The sequence below is a fragment of the Mus caroli genome, chromosome 19 (assembly GCF_900094665.2).
Source record: "Mus caroli chromosome 19, CAROLI_EIJ_v1.1, whole genome shotgun sequence".
Lineage (NCBI taxonomy): Eukaryota > Metazoa > Chordata > Mammalia > Rodentia > Muridae > Mus > Mus caroli.
In genome coordinates, this window is record NC_034588.1 from 26635255 (window position 1) to 26652999 (window position 17745).

General features: G+C 43.6%; 1 protein-coding gene across 2 annotated transcripts in view; it reads right to left on the bottom strand.

Moving 5' to 3' along the window:
• Window positions 1–797: 797 nt before the first annotated feature.
• The window catches only part of Ermp1 (endoplasmic reticulum metallopeptidase 1), a 38619-nt gene continuing 21671 nt past the window's right edge, over window positions 798–17745 (bottom strand). Inside the window, exons 9-15 of one of the 2 annotated variants that reach the window (XM_021152306.1) lie at window positions 13932–14106; window positions 13366–13556; window positions 8369–8521; window positions 6862–7064; window positions 5867–5982; window positions 3343–3506; window positions 798–3254 (exon numbers count right to left, since the gene is read on the bottom strand). In XM_021152306.1, the coding sequence (XP_021007965.1) occupies window positions 3090–3254; window positions 3343–3506; window positions 5867–5982; window positions 6862–7064; window positions 8369–8521; window positions 13366–13556; window positions 13932–14106 (1167 nt within the window). In that variant the 3' untranslated portion in view covers window positions 798–3089. Of the gene's footprint in view, window positions 3258–3342; window positions 3507–5866; window positions 5983–6861; window positions 7065–8368; window positions 8522–13365; window positions 13557–13931; window positions 14107–17745 lie in introns of both variants that reach the window. The other variant, XM_029472660.1, reaches the window with a different exon arrangement.

Genomic DNA, 17745 nt, shown 5'->3' on the forward strand with positions numbered 1-17745 from the left:
GACAGAATCTCCTCAGAAAACAAAAAGAGCCAGGTATGATGGGTTGTATATTCTTGCACCAGGGAGTGGCACCATTTGGAAGTGTGACCTGGCTGGAGCAGGTGTGTCACTGTGGGTGTGGGCTTAGACTCTCACCCCAGTTCCCTGGAAGTCAGTCTTCCACTAGCAGCCTTTGGATGAAGACATAGAACTCTCAGCTCTGCCTGTGCCATGACAGCCTGGATGCTGCCATGCTCCCACCTTGATGATAATGGACTGAACCTCTGAACCTGTAAGCCAGCCCCAATTAAATGTTGTTTTTTATAAGACTTGCCATGGTCATGGTGTCTTTTCACAGCAGTAAAACCCTAACTAAGACACCAGGGAAAATGCTACGGGCTTTGTCAGGTGTCAGCCTTCCTGTGGGTGGCTAGAAGTCCCTGTGTGTCTGCAGTGTAGCGTCTCTACCTGCTCTTATCCCTAGCCACAGTTTTAAAAAAGCTTCCTGTTGTGACGTCCTCTCGGGGGAGAAGAGTTCAACCTAAATATACGCCGGGTCTTCCCATTTGCTAAGCAGGCTCTTTTTATTTCTCTGAAATTCGGATGCACAGTTTCATTCCAGGGAAAAAGATTTCAGGCGAAGTGAGCATTTCTATCTTGAGTTCTTTGCTTATACCACTTATTAAAATAGCAGTAATACTCAAGCTATATAGAGCATTTTAAAGATAGTACACACACACGAGAGACAGACAGACACTAGGGATATAAAATAGCCTTGAAATACGTAGATAGAATAAAAAGCAGTTGTAAAAGATCCATTTTTTCCAACCAGTATGTTAAAAAGTTTATTTCAGTAACATTGTAAGGCAACGATTAACCCTCAACAAATCAGCAAAGAAGTGAAAAATGAGATGAACAGACATGTTCTTCCAACAGCTTCTTCCTGAGTCACCTAGGCTGGCTTGTGCTCTTTCACAGCAAAATCGGGGTTGGGGGGGGAATCTTAGACATTTAGTTATAGCTGCTAAACTGGAAACACTGTGTAGAACAATCTTTTAGTTCTTTATACTTGTCCCTAGTGTGCTGCTTATGTTTATACTCTTCTGGGGGAATGCATTCCTTAGACCTTGAAACTATCTTGAGAAGTGAATTACACACGTGATCAGATAACCTCTAAAGGTAGGAGGCTAGTGATAACTAGAGTGTGCTTTTTAAAAGCCATGAATACTGCATGTAATTGCCTGACCATTTCTGGCCGTTAAGCATGCCTGAAACTGAACATCTTGTTAGTGGTTGCATAATAGTGTTAGAGAAAATGAAAATCGTTTGCATAGAGAAACAACCCAAAGACAGAAAGAAAACCATGATTGATTTCACTGAAAAGGTGCCTGCCAAAGGGAAGGAAATCAGAGCATCCTTGTCCTGGTGAACTTTCTCAGCATGACATGTTGCTCCCCTCCCCATAATTTCTAGTAATCAGTTTCAGATTAACCGGGCACAGAACATAAGCCTGTATTTTGAAATTCATTGAGCTATCAGTACTGTTACTCAGCTGTGGTTCTCTACAAGCTAGACATAACCCCTCAACCCTTTAAGTCCTACCTGACAGATAATACAAACACAGCAGGAGCCAGACACTTGAAGCACTATTGAGATAAGATTTCTGTGAGTCCAGCAAAACAGTGACTCCACTTTACAGTGTCACCACTTGTGACAGTCAGCATGTTACTATCAGCTCCAGCCGCAGCGTTTTTAAGGCGTTACAGATTAGGGAGGCAATACAAGGAACACGATTAAGAAACTGACACGTACCACATGAGCAATTTCCAGAGGCTCCTCTTCTGCAGTGCACACGTAACAGTGCCTTTGTTGACATTCAGACAGTTTTGAGGGCCACTCTGAGAGGCGCCTTCCTGTTCTCACCTGACAAGGATATTGTTTGGTTTGGTTTGGCCTTACTATGGCTTTTCTTTCAACTACATTTTGTGTCATGCTTGTTTGCTAACTCAAATTTTGTCTTTATATATTTACTACTGTAAAATTAGAATAATTTACTGTTCATCTCCTCCTCTGTCACCGATGGAACCTAGAGACGCCACAAGAGCCACTGCCATGACATACCTCACAAGCTACATCCCTGTCTTCAAAATGAAAAGCACCATTAAGTCTGACTGCCGCCCTTATGCAAGATCTGAAAATTAACAAATACAGGTATAGTTGTCTCACTCCTTGTAAGCTACAACCTCAGCATCTCACTGACGGCAAGTTACAACAACTTAGTCACCTGCTAGAAAACAGAAAACCCAATGCAGCAATAAAGAATTTGTGCTAAAGGATTAATCTTATATATAACAATAAATATTATAAAATCCCCAGTCCTCCCAGCCCTCCTCCTCTTCCACCTCAGCAGCTATGCTGGCAATTCAGTGCTCTGGGGAAGAAGTTTTAAGTTTTGTGCTTGCACAAATAAAGCAACCCATGAAATGTAAGAAGAAAATGTAGCTGAAGAAATGTTCTCTTCCCCCAGGAACGTGTTTGAGGGAAAAGCAGACATTGAATGCTACTCAGGAGTCAGGCCCAGACCTCTGCATCAGGGCTTAGGCTTCCAAACACAAAAAAAAACCTGAACGGCTGCCTGAAGAAAGAGCGCTCCAGCATCTAAGGTGCTGCAGCGGCTTCCACCTTTGTGGCATTTACTTCCCAGTACTACAGTTGTAGTGCACAGAGAGGCATCTTACCCACCATCCACTGGCAAGTGGACTTGCCTATTTCATTAACAGTGGTCTAAGAGCCTACATCTTTCTCGATCCTCCCAGGAAAGCTGCTCAAGTGGCATGCTGCTGAGTCCTTAGTCATGAGTGACATGATTGGCAATATCCACATGTGCTTACTTGTCAGAAAGCAGGAAGTTTCAACTGGCAGGGCCAGGTACCACTGTCCCCAAGTTTAACCCATACAGTACTTGGCCCTGAAGAGTGTTATCTCAAAAGCTCTTTGAACATATGCTCAGTAGAATTCATTGACTTGTATTACAAACATCCTTGTACGATGGGAGAGAAACTATCCCATGCAATGTCCAGGGGACATGTACTCAAAGTCCATCCACGAGATTAGAACACAAAGAGACTGTAGGTGGAAACCCACGCCGAGGGAAAGGACCAGTCTGGGAACTTCTTCTTCAGAGCATCCAGCTGAGAGGATCTCTTGTTTTCCCCTGATAGATAGTGGGCAGCAATGGCCACAGTCACCATTCCTTCTGCCTGTTCTTCTGAGACCTGCTGGGGAAAAAGCAGTTAGTTCTCTGAAGCCACACACTGACCTCCATGGTTGTTACATACTGTCTGGAAGCCTGGGAAATCCCACCTGCACTTCTATCCAGAACTGCCATGCAGAAGCCTGAAGGCCATGGGAATAAAACACAAAGTAGTCTCCTCCTCGGCTTGTCACTGGGATGCCGTTGCCAAGAGACCACTGGGAAAGTGTGGATCCTTTGTGGGTTCGAACATAGAAAGACATATGGCTTGGTCCTGCAAGAGGAACATTGAAGTCAGTGTGCAGTGACAATACTGTTAGGGTCATCTGTGATGACTTTAGACGGGCTCTTTACAAAGCTCAAGGAGGTTAGCAGTTTGGACAAGGTTAAGTAAGGAGAGAACAGAAAGGGCAGAATCTAAATGAGAAAGGTAACTTGGTAACTGCTGATATAATTTACCTATCTCCAGCCCTATTCTCCCCCCCCCCCCACCTCCGACCCCACAGAACAGGCTGGGAGGAGTGCAAAGGTAATCTGCCTGTGACTCTCAGGGTTTGGAGCGGGGAAACTCATCCACCAGACTCAAATCCACTATTTACATGTTATCAGAAAATGTCAAGGTACTACAGTCTAGCCAAATACACAGAGTTAACCATCACATTTCCACATTACCTATTAGCTTTATACAAAAGACCCAAAATGCTCTGCTGGAGAGATGGCTCAGCAGTTAAGAGAATTGACTGCTCTTCCAGAGGTCCCAGCTACCACATGGTGGATCACAATCATCTGTGGTAGGATCTGAGGCCCTCTTCTGGTGTGTCTGAAGACAGCTATAACATACTCGTGTACATAGAGTAAATAAATAAAACTTTATAGAAGTAATAGTAGAAGTAGTCTAGACATTCTGCAAGCATTGTGTTTTCTTAAGGTGGGAAGTAACAATCAAATGTAAGTAAATCAGCTGGCAGTACTGTGAGGGAAAGCCTAGGACAAGACTTACAGGGACATCACCGGTTGGGATCTGCAAGAGCTACTAGTTTTTAACATGGAAAGGTGAACAGAATGTAGCAAGAAAAGAAAATGTTTGAAACAGTGCAGATCTGTTTGATAACAAACTATCTAACACTAAGACTTTCAGTAAGGTCTCTTAGTCATAACTGGGCCGGGCAATGGCGGCACATGCCTTTAGTCCCAGCACTGGGGAGGCAAAGGCCGATCTAGCTCTGACCTCCAGGCCAGTGTGATGGACAGGCAGGTGACACAGCACCAGGTGATCCTAATAGCAGTGCCACCAAATGCTGCCTAAAACATACTGGCTCAAATTCACTAGTCATTGGACTATGAATTAGTATTTATAGTGTCCATGGAAAAGTTTATTCTCTCACAGAAACATAACAGTCATACACTGTAAATGTTTTTTTAACCTCCATTCATCGACATGTAAATAGCAGATCTCAGTATCTGTGGACCGGAGTGTGTTACTAATTCTCAGACTAGCTGTCTGAGTCCTGACAGGTTTCACTTATAGTTATGACATGGATCTTGGGGCTAGGACAAATTTTGCAGTTTCTTAAATGACTCTAAAGATACTTCTGCCATTTTGTACTACATATTTACTCATATATGGTACAAATTTATTCAGAGTGGAACTCTCGGCACCGGTGATTATAAAGTTGAAGAATTGATTAGCTTTTGAAAATACAGGAGGCACCCTAACACCTATGATAGGGCGTACTCAGGTGTCGTTCCTTATGTAAAACAGCATTTAATAACCAGCAAAATCCTATGTACAACAAAGAACTGTTTCCAAGTAAGTTTCTCTGATTTATCAGTAAGTGTTTCATTTGTACGCCTATTTTATAGCCTCAGAGCCAAATATAAATTTCTCAGGTATAAAAATTACAAGTGTAAAAACTGAATACTGCCTAAGCAGTATTTAAAAGGAAATTTATAGCACCGAATGCATATATTAGGAATAACAACCTAAGTGGGATAGTTTGTTTTGTTTTGTTTTGTTTTGTTTAGCATAGAATAGTATTTATTCAGGGTATGGGAGGGGAGTTAAGAGGGTGGTAGAGGCAGAGAGAAGAAGAGAGTAGAAAAATAGAGGCCGGCCATGACCATGTGGAAAGAGAGCGGGGACGGGAGAGGGGGAACAAGAGGGCAAGAGAGAGAAGCAGGAGTAAGAGAGCTAAGTGGGGCAATTTAAGCTTCCCCTTTAGTAGACACAGAAAGGAAGAGAGACTTAAACAGTAGAAAAAGGTACAATCTAGACTAGAACTCAAAGTGAGTGAACAGAAGCTGGGTTTTAGGGAGCAATGACCAGACTTGACAAGCTTTTGTTTGTGGTTTGAAACTGTTCTAAGCAATAAAAATAGGAGATTTTCTTAAAGAAGTAACTTTCAGCCACTATTAAAAATACTGTAATGCACAAGGTGTGACGGTGCATGGCTCCAGCACTCAGCAGGCAGGCTACGGCAGGAAGACCGTGATCATAGGCCAGCCTGGGCTCTCGAGTGAGACACCGGAATCGGTCAGTCACTAAATAAGTGTTTCTCTGATATGTCGCGTGGGAAGACATATGGCAGCCAACTGAAAAGCATGAGATGTGACATGAGAAGGAAACTGGCTCACCTGTTGCTTCAAAGGTCAGCTTTATCGAATCCCATGGCATCTTCTCTTTGGATACAAGTCTGAAATGAGCAGGATTTCTTGGAGAAATCTCTGGAGCTGGAAGATACCAGTTTTTCCTATTGGAAAGATAGTGTGACTATTCAGGATGCTTTAGTAACTAACAGTAAATTCGTAACTCACAGAATGGTTCAGAACACCCAAAGGGGTCTGAGAAGTGCCTGATGAAATGATAAATGAGGCAGTTCCTCTGCTGGCCAGGTTGTTAACAAATCCCTCTCAACAGTTTACAAGCCCTACTTCCAGAGGACCCAGATTCAGTTCCAAGCATCCATGTGCCAGCTCACAGCCACCTGTGACTCCAGAGCCAGAGATTGAGCACTCTCTTCTGGCTTCCACAGGCACAGGGCAGACACACTGCACATAAATGATAAATCCTTTTAAAGACAGGAACTGCCCAGGCATTTCCGCTGCCTATCCCATGCCTCTGATGAATACTGAAATGCCGTCTGTCTGAGTATCGCAAGCTGGGAGGAAGCCGTAACTGTTGTATTATACTGGTCAGGAGCATAGCCCTTTCTAGCTACTACTTACGTTTCTTTTTTTTTTTTTTTTAAAGATTTATTTATTATATGTAAGTACACTGTAGCTGTCTTCAGACACTCCAGAAGAGGGCGCCAGATCTCGTTACGGATGGTTGTGAGCCACCATGTGGTTGCTGGGATTAGAACTCTGGACCTTCGGAAGAGCAGTCGGGTGCTCTTATCCACTGAGCCACCTCACCAGCCCAACTTACGTTTCTTGAAGAGAGACTTTCTTAAGTTTAAAATAGCAAACTATGCTCCTGAGTTCATTATCTGACTAAAGAAATAAGAAATTTTATGGTAATATAGAAACATTACAAACAGCGCTTGACTGAGTTAAGGTTAAGTTTCACTGAATCCTGACAGTGATAGAATGGAAACTAACCCCCAACTTAAGAAGAAGTATGAACCAACCTGATCAGGAAGTGCACTGGAAGATACCAAGGGAAGCCACAGAGTGGGGCATTCTCCTCACAGTGAGCTCGGATTGTATCGTTGATCTCAGGAATGTGAGGTGTTACGTGAGACATTCCAGTGTAATCAAACCCATTGATCCATATTCCAGAGTCTCTTTTTACTACGCTTCCTTCTAAGTTATGAAAAGTTCTACTCACGTGCTGAAAAGAACAAGACTAATGAGAAAACTGTTCAGCTAGCTCACCCACACTCCTACCCCAATTTAACAAAGATAAAAAGACCATCCAAGAATTGATTAGAGGGCTGGTGAGATGGCTCAGCAGGTAAGAGACTGCTCTTCTGAAGGTCCTGAGTTCAAATCCCAGCAGCCACATGGTTGGCTCACAACCACCCATAAGGAGATCTCATGCCCTCTTCTGGTGCATCTAAAGCCAGCTACAGTACACTTATGTATAATAATAAATAAATCTTTGGGCCGGAGCAAGCAGGCACTGACTGAGCAGAAGTCCTAAAAAAATTCAACTCCCAGCAACCATATGAAGGCTCACAACCATCTGTACAGCTACAGTGTACTCAAATAAATAAATAATAATAAAAAATATTTTTAAAAAAGTGATTAGAAACAGGGAAATAAAAAGGAGACTTAATAATTACTAAGTTACTGTTAGTGGGGTTTTTTTTTCCTTTTAAACTAGATGACAGACATGCAAGTGCCTTTTATTGTAATTCACAACTACAGTTGAATGCATACTTAAAATATATATAAGACTTGATCAGGGACGGTGTATGTGCTTGTAGTCTCAATTACTTACACGGCTGAAGTGGAGAGTCATTTGAGCACAGAGTTAAGGCAAGTCTAGACAATACTGTAAGAGAATGTCTTGGGGCTGGCGAGATGGCTCAGTGGTTAAGAGCATGCACTGCTGCTCTTCCGGAAGAGTCTGGTTCAGTTCCCAGCACCCACATCAGGCGGCTCCTAACAGCCTATAACTCCAGCTCCAGGGAACTGATGCCTACTTTTTTTTTTTTTTTTTTAAGATTTATTTATTATATGTGTGTACATTGTAGCTGTCTTCAGACACTCCAGAAGAGGACATCAGATTTTTGTTACGGATGGTTGTAAGCCACCATGTGGTTGCTGGGATTTGAACTCAGGACCTTTGGAAGAGCAGTCAGTGCTCTTAACCGCTAAGCCATCTCACCAGCACCCTGATGCCTACTTTTAATCAGCCTACAGATATTTATGCTATTTGTAGTTTTAAATGGTCATGGCTTCTAGGTTATACACATGCATATTTTGTATACATATATGATGGAAAGTGTGTCTAAGAAATAAGAATGCCCACTGACGGTCAGTGTCCCTTGCTACTTTATACACAAATCTAAACCAAGTAAATTATGACAACAGCAGAGAAGTCAGTTTTCCTGTTCATTGGTGAAGCTCAAAACCCACAAGGCGCTTCTCATCTCCTGAATCTCACTGCTTCTGAAGAGCCCCCCTTACCTGAAGAAACACTCTCTTTGGCTTTGGACTCTCGGGATTAGAACTGTATGGGAAAAAGGCTCCAGTGCAGACGAGGAGGAAGGTGACCGCGCACACCACTATTAGGCTCAGAATGGTTTTCTTTGTGCTGTTCACAAGGTAGATGAAGGTAATCTAAACGCAAGCACAGACACACATTACAATCATAACATTGGTAGAGAGGTGTTTCCCATGATATTTTTAGTAGGTATTGTCTAGAACACAATAAAGAAGAGCTAGTAGCCTGTGTGGTGTGCAGGGAACCCCAGGAGACAAAACAGCAATTCCTCAGGTGTCCCTCCTAAGTGAGAGCCTGGAAAGTGACAGATGGCTTCAGCAGGCCAGGACGCAGTGGGGCAGAAAGCAAAGGGAGACTGGAAACAAAGCACGGAAGAAGGACCAGAACCTATTCGCAGCCAAGCCACTGCCCTATGTACCACAGTGGCCAGCCCTGCCCAGCAGACACCACAGAACTGAATCCAACCAATGACAGTAAAGCTGCCAAACTCTCAAAGGTAAGGTTTTATGCCTAAGCATGTGTTTCGATGAAATTCAGATTCCACCTCTAGTGTTTTATAACAAGCTAATAAGAGCTGGAGGCATACAGCCTAGTTTTTAGATGGACCCTGTAGAAGTCGCATTTGAGGAAAAACTCCACTGTAAAACAGTACTGTCCTTTTAGGTTAATCACTGTGAACACTAAACAATCTGAGCCTAGAGCAGCAAACACGAATGGCTCAGTTGCAAGGTTCGCATCCAGAATCAGCTTTTTTTATTCTAACTAAATCAGCAAACTGAAAGACGAGTACACACCAAACGCATTCACAGTCCCCTCAGTTTTGAGAAACTACCTGAAACTAGCTCCTACTTTTGCCTCTCCATCTTCCTGCCTACCCCTAAGCTCATGAAGTACATGAATGTGAAGATATTCTCAATGAGAGGAATTTTTTTTTTAAAAAGCAAAATATCAAAGTTTATGCAAAGTTGTCTCCTCTTATATAATGTTCCCGTATCCTTTCCTGAGAAATTTCAACCAAACGGTACTATTCTTGGATGAAAGACCTTATCTTGTTAGAAAATAAACACCCCAGGATTTAAGGTGGTGAGACAGCAAAACAACTTGTAACCCTATTTGTTCCTCTACCAAATGGTCATAATGATCAAAATGTTTCAACTCTTCCACCAAGTAGTGAGCTTCACCTAAGACATGCTGGTAAATCTGGACATACAGCAGCTGTATGATAGAGTTCAAGGAAAGGAAATAGATGAAAATTAATATATTTTAGCAATATATATTAAATTACAAATATATAATTTGAAAATAAATAAATCTTTGCTATAATACTGTAGTTCTGGCACACCCAAGCTAACTACTGCCAAAACTGTCCTAAAATTCAACTTTAAACTACCATTTCCTATTGAAGTTCCCTCTTCTCCAAACTGGGAAGTTATAAATGGACTCACAGAATGAAGATGAAGGAGTGGCTGTAAAGTGACAGTGTGCTTGACTCTATAGTTAGGCACCTTTACTCTGCCTTAAGTGTATCTTATATCACTCTTAAGATCTTGAGTGAGTACAAAATCAAATGAAGAAGCTAAGCCTGGTAGCACAATCCTGTAATTCCAGCACTTAATAAGTAGAGGCCAGAAGACCAGGAGTTCAAAGTCATCTTCCAAATGTTTAAGGCTAGCCTGGGCCATGTGAGACCTTGTCTCACATCACTAAACCTAACGAGGAATGGAACTGGGAAGTTGGCTTCATAGGTACAAGCACTTCCTGTGCACACATGAGGACTTCAGTTTAAATTCCCAGCCATGTAAAAGCCAAGAATGACAGTTCAAGTCCCCAGCACTGGGGGTGGAGACAGGCAGATCCTAGGGGCTCTCGGGTTTGCCAGCTTAGCTGAAAGGTTCCGTGAGAGGTGCTCTCTCAAGGAAACAGGTCAGGGCATGGTAAGGGAGGTGCCCTCGGAGTGCACATGCACCTAGCTGTTTCTTGCTAAGTCTCTTGATCCCATGCCTATTATCAGACCTATTTTGGCTCTCAGCCTGGCAGTATAACCATGATACCCAACAAAGAATAACTCCAAAAAGTGTGATAGCTCCTCACTTAACAAGAATGTTAACTGTTTTCTAAAACATATTTAATAAAGCCTCAATGACTACAAGACGTGTTCTGAGATATAGATTATAGTTCAGTGTTCTGTTACCATGGAGCAACTCATCCCATCAAGAAGCAGCTGCCTTTAACCTGTAACACGTGAATAAGTAAACCAAGAGAGCAGTACTAACAACAGCTCAGAGTCACAGTACCACTTCACATAGTAGCAAAAGGAAATACGGTTTGTAGTTTTAGAGGGTTAGCATTGTTCTCGCTATATTACCTTGTCTCAACATAACCTACAGCACTCTGTCTACACCAGCCTGCCCTAGGGCTCAAAAGTGCTGTCTTCACAGGTACATACTACCATCATACTCGGTTGTAATTAATATTCCAAGAGGTGTGCCTTCCCAAAGCCTTCCGGGTAAGATTTACCTGTGATAGTGCACTTTGATCTTGTTATGGATTCGAGCACAGCCATGCCTTGGGGCTTTCCTGATCTCCAGTTTCACAGCTTCATTATTCTCCCTTCCACTTGATCAGTGGAACAGAATTCAAATATCCTACATCTGAATCACCTTTGTGGGCACCAAAAATGACAATCACTTGTACAGCGGTTCTCAAACTATGGGTTCTTGACCCCTTTGAAAACGGAAAGACTCTTTTACAGGGTCACATATCAGGTATTTACATTACGATCTATAACTAGCAAAATTATAGTTGTGAAGTAGCAACAATAGTTTATGGATGCAGTCACCACAAAGGGTCACAGCATTAGGAAGGTTGAAGACCACTACACTAAGAGAATAATGAAAACCTGATTCATACTATAAATACCTTCACACTAGACCCTCATCTACAGAGGACAGAGGCTGCTCTCTCCTCCAGGGCTGTATTGTTTGTTCTTGGGGACAGCATCACAATATATAATCAAGGTTGGTTTCAAAGTCGTGATCTGCCTGCCCCAGCCTCCCAAGTGCTGAGATTAGTTAGGTGTCACTGTGCCCAGGCCTTTCTCCCTTCATCCTCAACAACAAACTTACCTACCATGGTTTAAATGGGAAATATTCTCTTCAAGTTTTTGGGTTTAAACATTTAGCTGGTAAGGGCTATTTGAGACGACTGTGGAGATTAAGGAGGCAGGGTCTAAGTGAAGAAAGTAGATCTCTGGTGGCAAGTCCTCGGGTCTGTTAGCCCTTGCTTCTTGTCGTGGTCCCACTCGGACCTGCCACAGATTCCTGCCACCAAAAGCACCACCATGCCTTTCCCACCATGATGAGCAGTGCCCTCAGGAGCCATGACCCAAAATAAAATTTTCCTTTCCTATTTTTATCAGGTATTTTGTCACAGTGAAGGGAAAAGCTACTAGACTTAACAAATACAGAAATACAGGGTTGAAGGTTTAATAATAAAACTAAAAGAAGTAAGCAACAAACATTAGAATTCCATCCACCTCTGTAAACAACACTAAGAGTGAATAATGCCTTTGCAGGTTTTGTTGTTTGGCCCCAAGGGGGGGTGGGGTGGAGGGAGAATGTTCTTTCAGTGTTGGGGAACGGAGCCTAGGGACCCATGATGGGAGGGAGCACTCTTTTCAGTGAGCTACAGCCCCAGCCTGCACTCTGGTTGCCAGTTAGGATGTAGGTTCCTTTTAATGCTAGTTAGCCAACAGCAAGCATGTGCATAAGAATGACTTTACATGGCTACATGTGCAAAGCCACGTATGCAGGGCTTTCCTGATGGAGGACACGGACTATGGCTGTGGTAACTTTAGCTCGCTGGGTCCTCAGAACCTCATTTCCACAAGGAATGCCCTTTACTACAGTGATCTGAAAAAGCTCAGTATCCTGTGCATGAAAACCTAAGCTGTAAAGAATCCAGCCCCTGTCTCTACCTGGACCCCTCACCTCAGGTCGCAAGCACTTCCTATAGCACTCAGTAAATACTCCTTAGGAATTGGAACAGAGATGCCTTCTCCAGAGAGGCTTGCCGTCAGCCTCAGACATCATGCCAAAGGAACTTTTCCTGAGGGGCCTGGTCCATACAAACCAACCATCTTTCCTTTCCTTTAAGGTGTCCCATGGGGAAAGAAGCACACAGACAAACAAAGGTGAGACTCCATACCTACAAAGTATACTCAAGAGACTGAGAAACAAAAGCATGTTTGGGTATCACCCCAAGGGGCAAATTCATGAATGTTGATTTGACAGCAATGAAGAAGTAAATGATACTGAAATCACTTTGAATACACACACACAACCTAAACTACTGTGATTTGGCCTCTTACTAACTTCAAAACATGCTCATAGGGACTATTCTGAAAGTTCAGAACAGAACATCTCAATCCACACATCATCTGTTCCACACATTCCTATCTGCTACAATGGAAGGCTACTTGAAGAGAGGATTTAGACGCTAGGTGTGATGGCTCCCAGCACTTGGGAGGTTGGGGCAGGAGGAGTACCACAAGTCAAGGCCATCCTGGTAACCCATAGTTCTAAGCCAGAGTGAGAGCCTGTCTCCAGGTGGGAAGGAAGAGAGGGGAATCTGGATAGCTCAGAAGGCTGTGTGTGTGTGTGTGTGTGTGTGTGTGTGTGTGTGTGTGTGTGTTTTAACATTAAAGCAGTAACAACAAAACACGGTCTCACCATGTAGCCCTAGCTGGTCTGGAACTCACAGAGATCCTCTTGTCTCCTGAGTGTGGGCCACCATATCATCCTACATTTTCTTGGCACATTAACCTGACAGTGCACAAACACTGACCCCACCCCTCTAGTTTAAATGCTCTTAACAAGGTATGAGTGACATAATTTCACAGGATCCACTGCATCTCAGCCATCACAGTATAAACAGTAAAAAACAGGACGTTTTTCCTTACAAAATAGGAGGAGAGAATCATCACGCAGACAGCCAGGATGGAGGCCAGCACAACATCGGGGGGGATCTCCGACCCGCTTCTTCCCAGGATAGGAGTGAACATCTCAAATACCGCCCAGATGAGGTAGAGCCCGTAAAGATAGGGGATAAACATCCCCAAAAGGTAAAGAGCAATAAATCTTCCTTGGGCACCTGGGGGAAAAGAAGAAGAAAACAAGCCTATGGAATTCTAGGGCACGGTTCAGGGCTCATCTTCAACTGCTCTGGCACTTGACAGAAAATGGGTCAGGTGGGACTCTAGTCCCCTGGTACATGTGATCTAGCGCACTCAGTCAGTGTCACCAGGGAGGATAAAGTACAAACAGTATTAAAGCAATATACTAGCATATGTTCAGAAACCTGAGACTGGGATGGGGTATACAGTATAAGATACTTGCATGGCATTAAAAAATTAAATATTTTGGAAAGATAATTTGGTCAAATAATATCTGGGAGCTTTGCATTTTTAACATATTCCCCATTTTTATAAAAAAAAAAAACAAAAAACAAAAAACAAAATTACCCTACCGTGCTTCTTGAAGTCCTTGTACACACAAAGCTTTGTGAGCAATGGAAAAACTACCCAGACGGCACTCATGAATGCAGAGCAAAACCCTTGATAAGTTAAAGCAACAAGAAAAGCACAGTGCACGAACAGGGAGGTGTCGAAGAACAATTCTCCCAGATACAGGTCGCTGGCATTCTGAAAGAAAGAGAATACAGTCTCATTCACAGTCATTCGTAAAGATCTTGTTGCAATTTCTATCTCAAGGTCAAATGCATCTTATTGTCAGCAGGGTCAGCCCTGCAAACTGATGAAGTCCAACTGCTGCACAGGATGGGGCAACTCAATGTGATAATGGAGCAGAGGCTTCCTGCTCCCGTCAAAGAATCCCTAAAAACCCCCATCCCATGCTCTTCTTCTTCTTCTTCTGCTGCTGCTGCTGCTGCTGCTGCTGCTTCCAAACACAGCTGAAACAGTGAAGAGCAGTGGTCTGTGAAGGACATTACCAGCTGCTGCAGCATCACAGAGCACATATCAAACCACACCATCGCTGCAATGACCATGGGGGACATGTGGTTTGATTTCTCTATCTTTCCTCCTGCCACTTCACCACCTCTGATGCTGTCCCACCTTCCTCTATTCTTGACACTTCCTTACAAAATTTAAGGTTCCTTTTAAAGACGTGAAGCCCAAGGGCACCTTATACTATTTCAGAAGAAAGCTGTCCAAGGAACTTTAAACATTTTATCATGTGCATGCCTCGAAGTCATAACTTCAGTGCATACCCACCAAAGAGGGAGTGGCTGCCTTTAAGCTCCTTTTCTCTCATTCTCATCTCTACTTCCTCAGAGATCTCTGTCTTTAGAAACCCCACTTTAAAGTTCACTGGCAAACAGGTTTGATTGGTTAAATACTTACATGTTCAACCCAGCATTAGAGGCGTGGTCTTAAAAAAGAAAATATATCAAAAGATGACCTAGTCAGCCATCACTGGAAAGAGAGGCCCTTTGGACATGCAAACTTTATATGCCCCAGTACAGGGGAATGCCAGGGCCAAAAGGGGGGAGTGGGTGGGTAGGGGATTGGGGGGGTGGGTATGGGGGACTTTTGGGATAGCATTGGAAATGTAAACAAGGAAAATACCTAATTAAAAGGAAAAAAAAGGAGTACTTAAAAAAAAAGAAAGAAAGAAAAGAATTCTCGGAACTCAATCTGAAAGTTTGATAAGGCAGTGCGTTTTTGTAATCCTAGCACTCCAGAGGCTGAGATGAGACAACTTGAAGTTTGAAGCCAGGCTACGGTACAAGATTCTTACCCAACTTGGGAACATAGGTCTCTGAGACTCTCAGAAAACTCAAAATCGTACTAGTAACAGTAATTTAATCTGAAACTGAATTCGCTCAAAGAGCTTAGTAAGGAACACTGAAGTGACTGGACACGCTTCACAGTAAGTGCCAGAGCTGAACAAATGAGACAGTGCTCCTCAAATGTGTTCTCATCCACACCTCTACGGACCCTTCCCTTCCGCCTGTCCTTTTCCAGCGTTTCCTCACTAAATCATAAAACCACTCATCTCTGTCCTGCTGAGGAAAGGTTAATGGTGGCCTGAGCTTTAGGGCCAATCTCAAATGTCACCCTGACCCACTTTTTGCTTGCTAAGGTTTTTCCCATCTCGTCTTCATCCCAACGGACTTTTTCTTTGCCTTTCGTGGCCTAAATGCCTCTCGTGAAGAAGCATTCCTCCTTTTGACTGCTCAGTAGCCTGTTCTCTGTAAGGTGCACTCATGTCCCTAAAGCACCTTCAGATGTCCCCACCTCCATAAACAAAGGCTCACCTGTGCAGGCCCATGGCTCTTGCCCCTGCACTCTCCACAGCTCCTGACTTGACTTCTCAGCACCGCACAATGGCCAAGAAGCACAGCTGTCCTTACACCTCCGAATGAAGCTGCGCTCAGAGGAAGAGCTCACATTCTCATGGAGCACTCAGCCAACTAGGGGCCAAGAGTGTAAAACACAAGGTGCTGGTGCAGGCCTGCAGTCCCTGCTCCCCAGGAAGCAGGAGGAACACGCGGTCAAAACCCACTTGGGATCCAGGCTGAGCCCAGGGCCAGCCTGAGGAAACTTAGTGAGACCCTGCCTCAAAAGTAAAAGTAAAGGCAAAATACAAATAAAGGGGTGGGGGACCCTTAGGAGACAGAAAAGTACTGTAGATGCAGAGCCCACATAAATAAGCTGGGTACATTGGCACCCACTGCTAATCCCAGCTTGGATAGGCAGAAAAGGCAGGGCCTTGGGAATCAGCCAGCCAACGTAGCTCTAATAAGCAAGCTGCAGCCTGTGAGAGACCCAAGGGGCTCTCTTCCTCCTTGACTATTCTAGGCCCGCAGCCATCAAGAATGACTAAGGAACAACCTACACAAGGAAGTTCATGGCTAAGCATCTGCTGCAGAGGAAACAAGTGGTCACTGATGCCCTTCACCCTGGGCATCATGGGAAGGCAAGAAACCAAAGACAGAAGTTTGGGGAAAGCTAGACAAAATGTACAAAACCACACCAGATAATACAAGATCACAGTTGCCCAGGGACTCCCAAATCCTTAAAGGCTATTGTTAACTGTCCTTGGTTACCCCTCACGGTAGAAGGTAAGTCCTTATGTTAAAGACACCATGCACAGACACGGGGGCCAAATGCTTCCTTCTGAGGACTAGCTCTTATGGTAGGTACTAGGCTGCAGCATACACAGCTTCCAAAGGAGGGAAGCAACCAGTAGTCCTTCCTACCCAGCTATGATGCCTATGAACCACAAGGACCAGCATGGCAAGAGAACCCGAAGGGTGCAGTAGTGGCTCACACATCTCGGTGGTAACCAAGCTCTCTAACTGGACGTAAGACCTACTCAACAAGAGAGAAATAATGCCTGGGACAGGAAACCTAGCCAGCTACCCAGGGCTTGTTACGTCATGGATCCTGGAGAACCTACAACCACCACTTTACCAAACCAGAATAACCCCTAACTACATACTAATATTTTTCCTTATACCCACATAGAACTGTCTGTAGTCCTTACCCTGCATCAAGGAAACGTTGCAACAGATGGAGACCATCATAGAAAACCACAACCAATCAAAATAGAAACTTGTAGATCCCAATGCCAATGAATACAACTACAAACAACTCTAGAACCTAAAGCCCAGAGAACACTTCAAAAGGGGACATAAAGAGCTGGAAGATAAGGAGTTTGCTATGACACTATGTCTCCTAATAATGTCAGAAGCTACATCCATAAAGACTCACCACCATTACTGCATTAATATTACCTGCACAAGGACAACAACAATAGACATGGTAACATAAGTAAGGGAAAGACCACAAGTCCTCAGCCCTACACAAAGAACCATAGGCAAATAAGAAATGCTGAGAGAGGGGAAATAGTCTTTCCCCAGAAAGAGCACAATTGGCTATCTAACACCAGATGGTCAGCTCTAATGCAGACATGAATAATGTTATATAGCCTAAAGGTTATACTATGAACATATATACATACATTTATTTAACAACGGTGACAACAGAGGCTATAGATCAGAGCAAGGAGAGGCCTATAGGAGGAATTAGAAGGTAGAAAGGAAAGGGGGAAATGATATAATATCAAAAAGAAAAGTGAAGGAAAAAATAATGAGGAGATCTCATATGCACTATTCTTTTAGGAAAGAGGCGTTTATCAGGTCGGGTTACGTCAGACATAGCCTAACACGGGATGCCTCGGAGAACACTGCCTAACACGGGATGCCTCGGAGAACACTGCCTAACACGGGATGCCTCGGAGAACACTGCCTAACA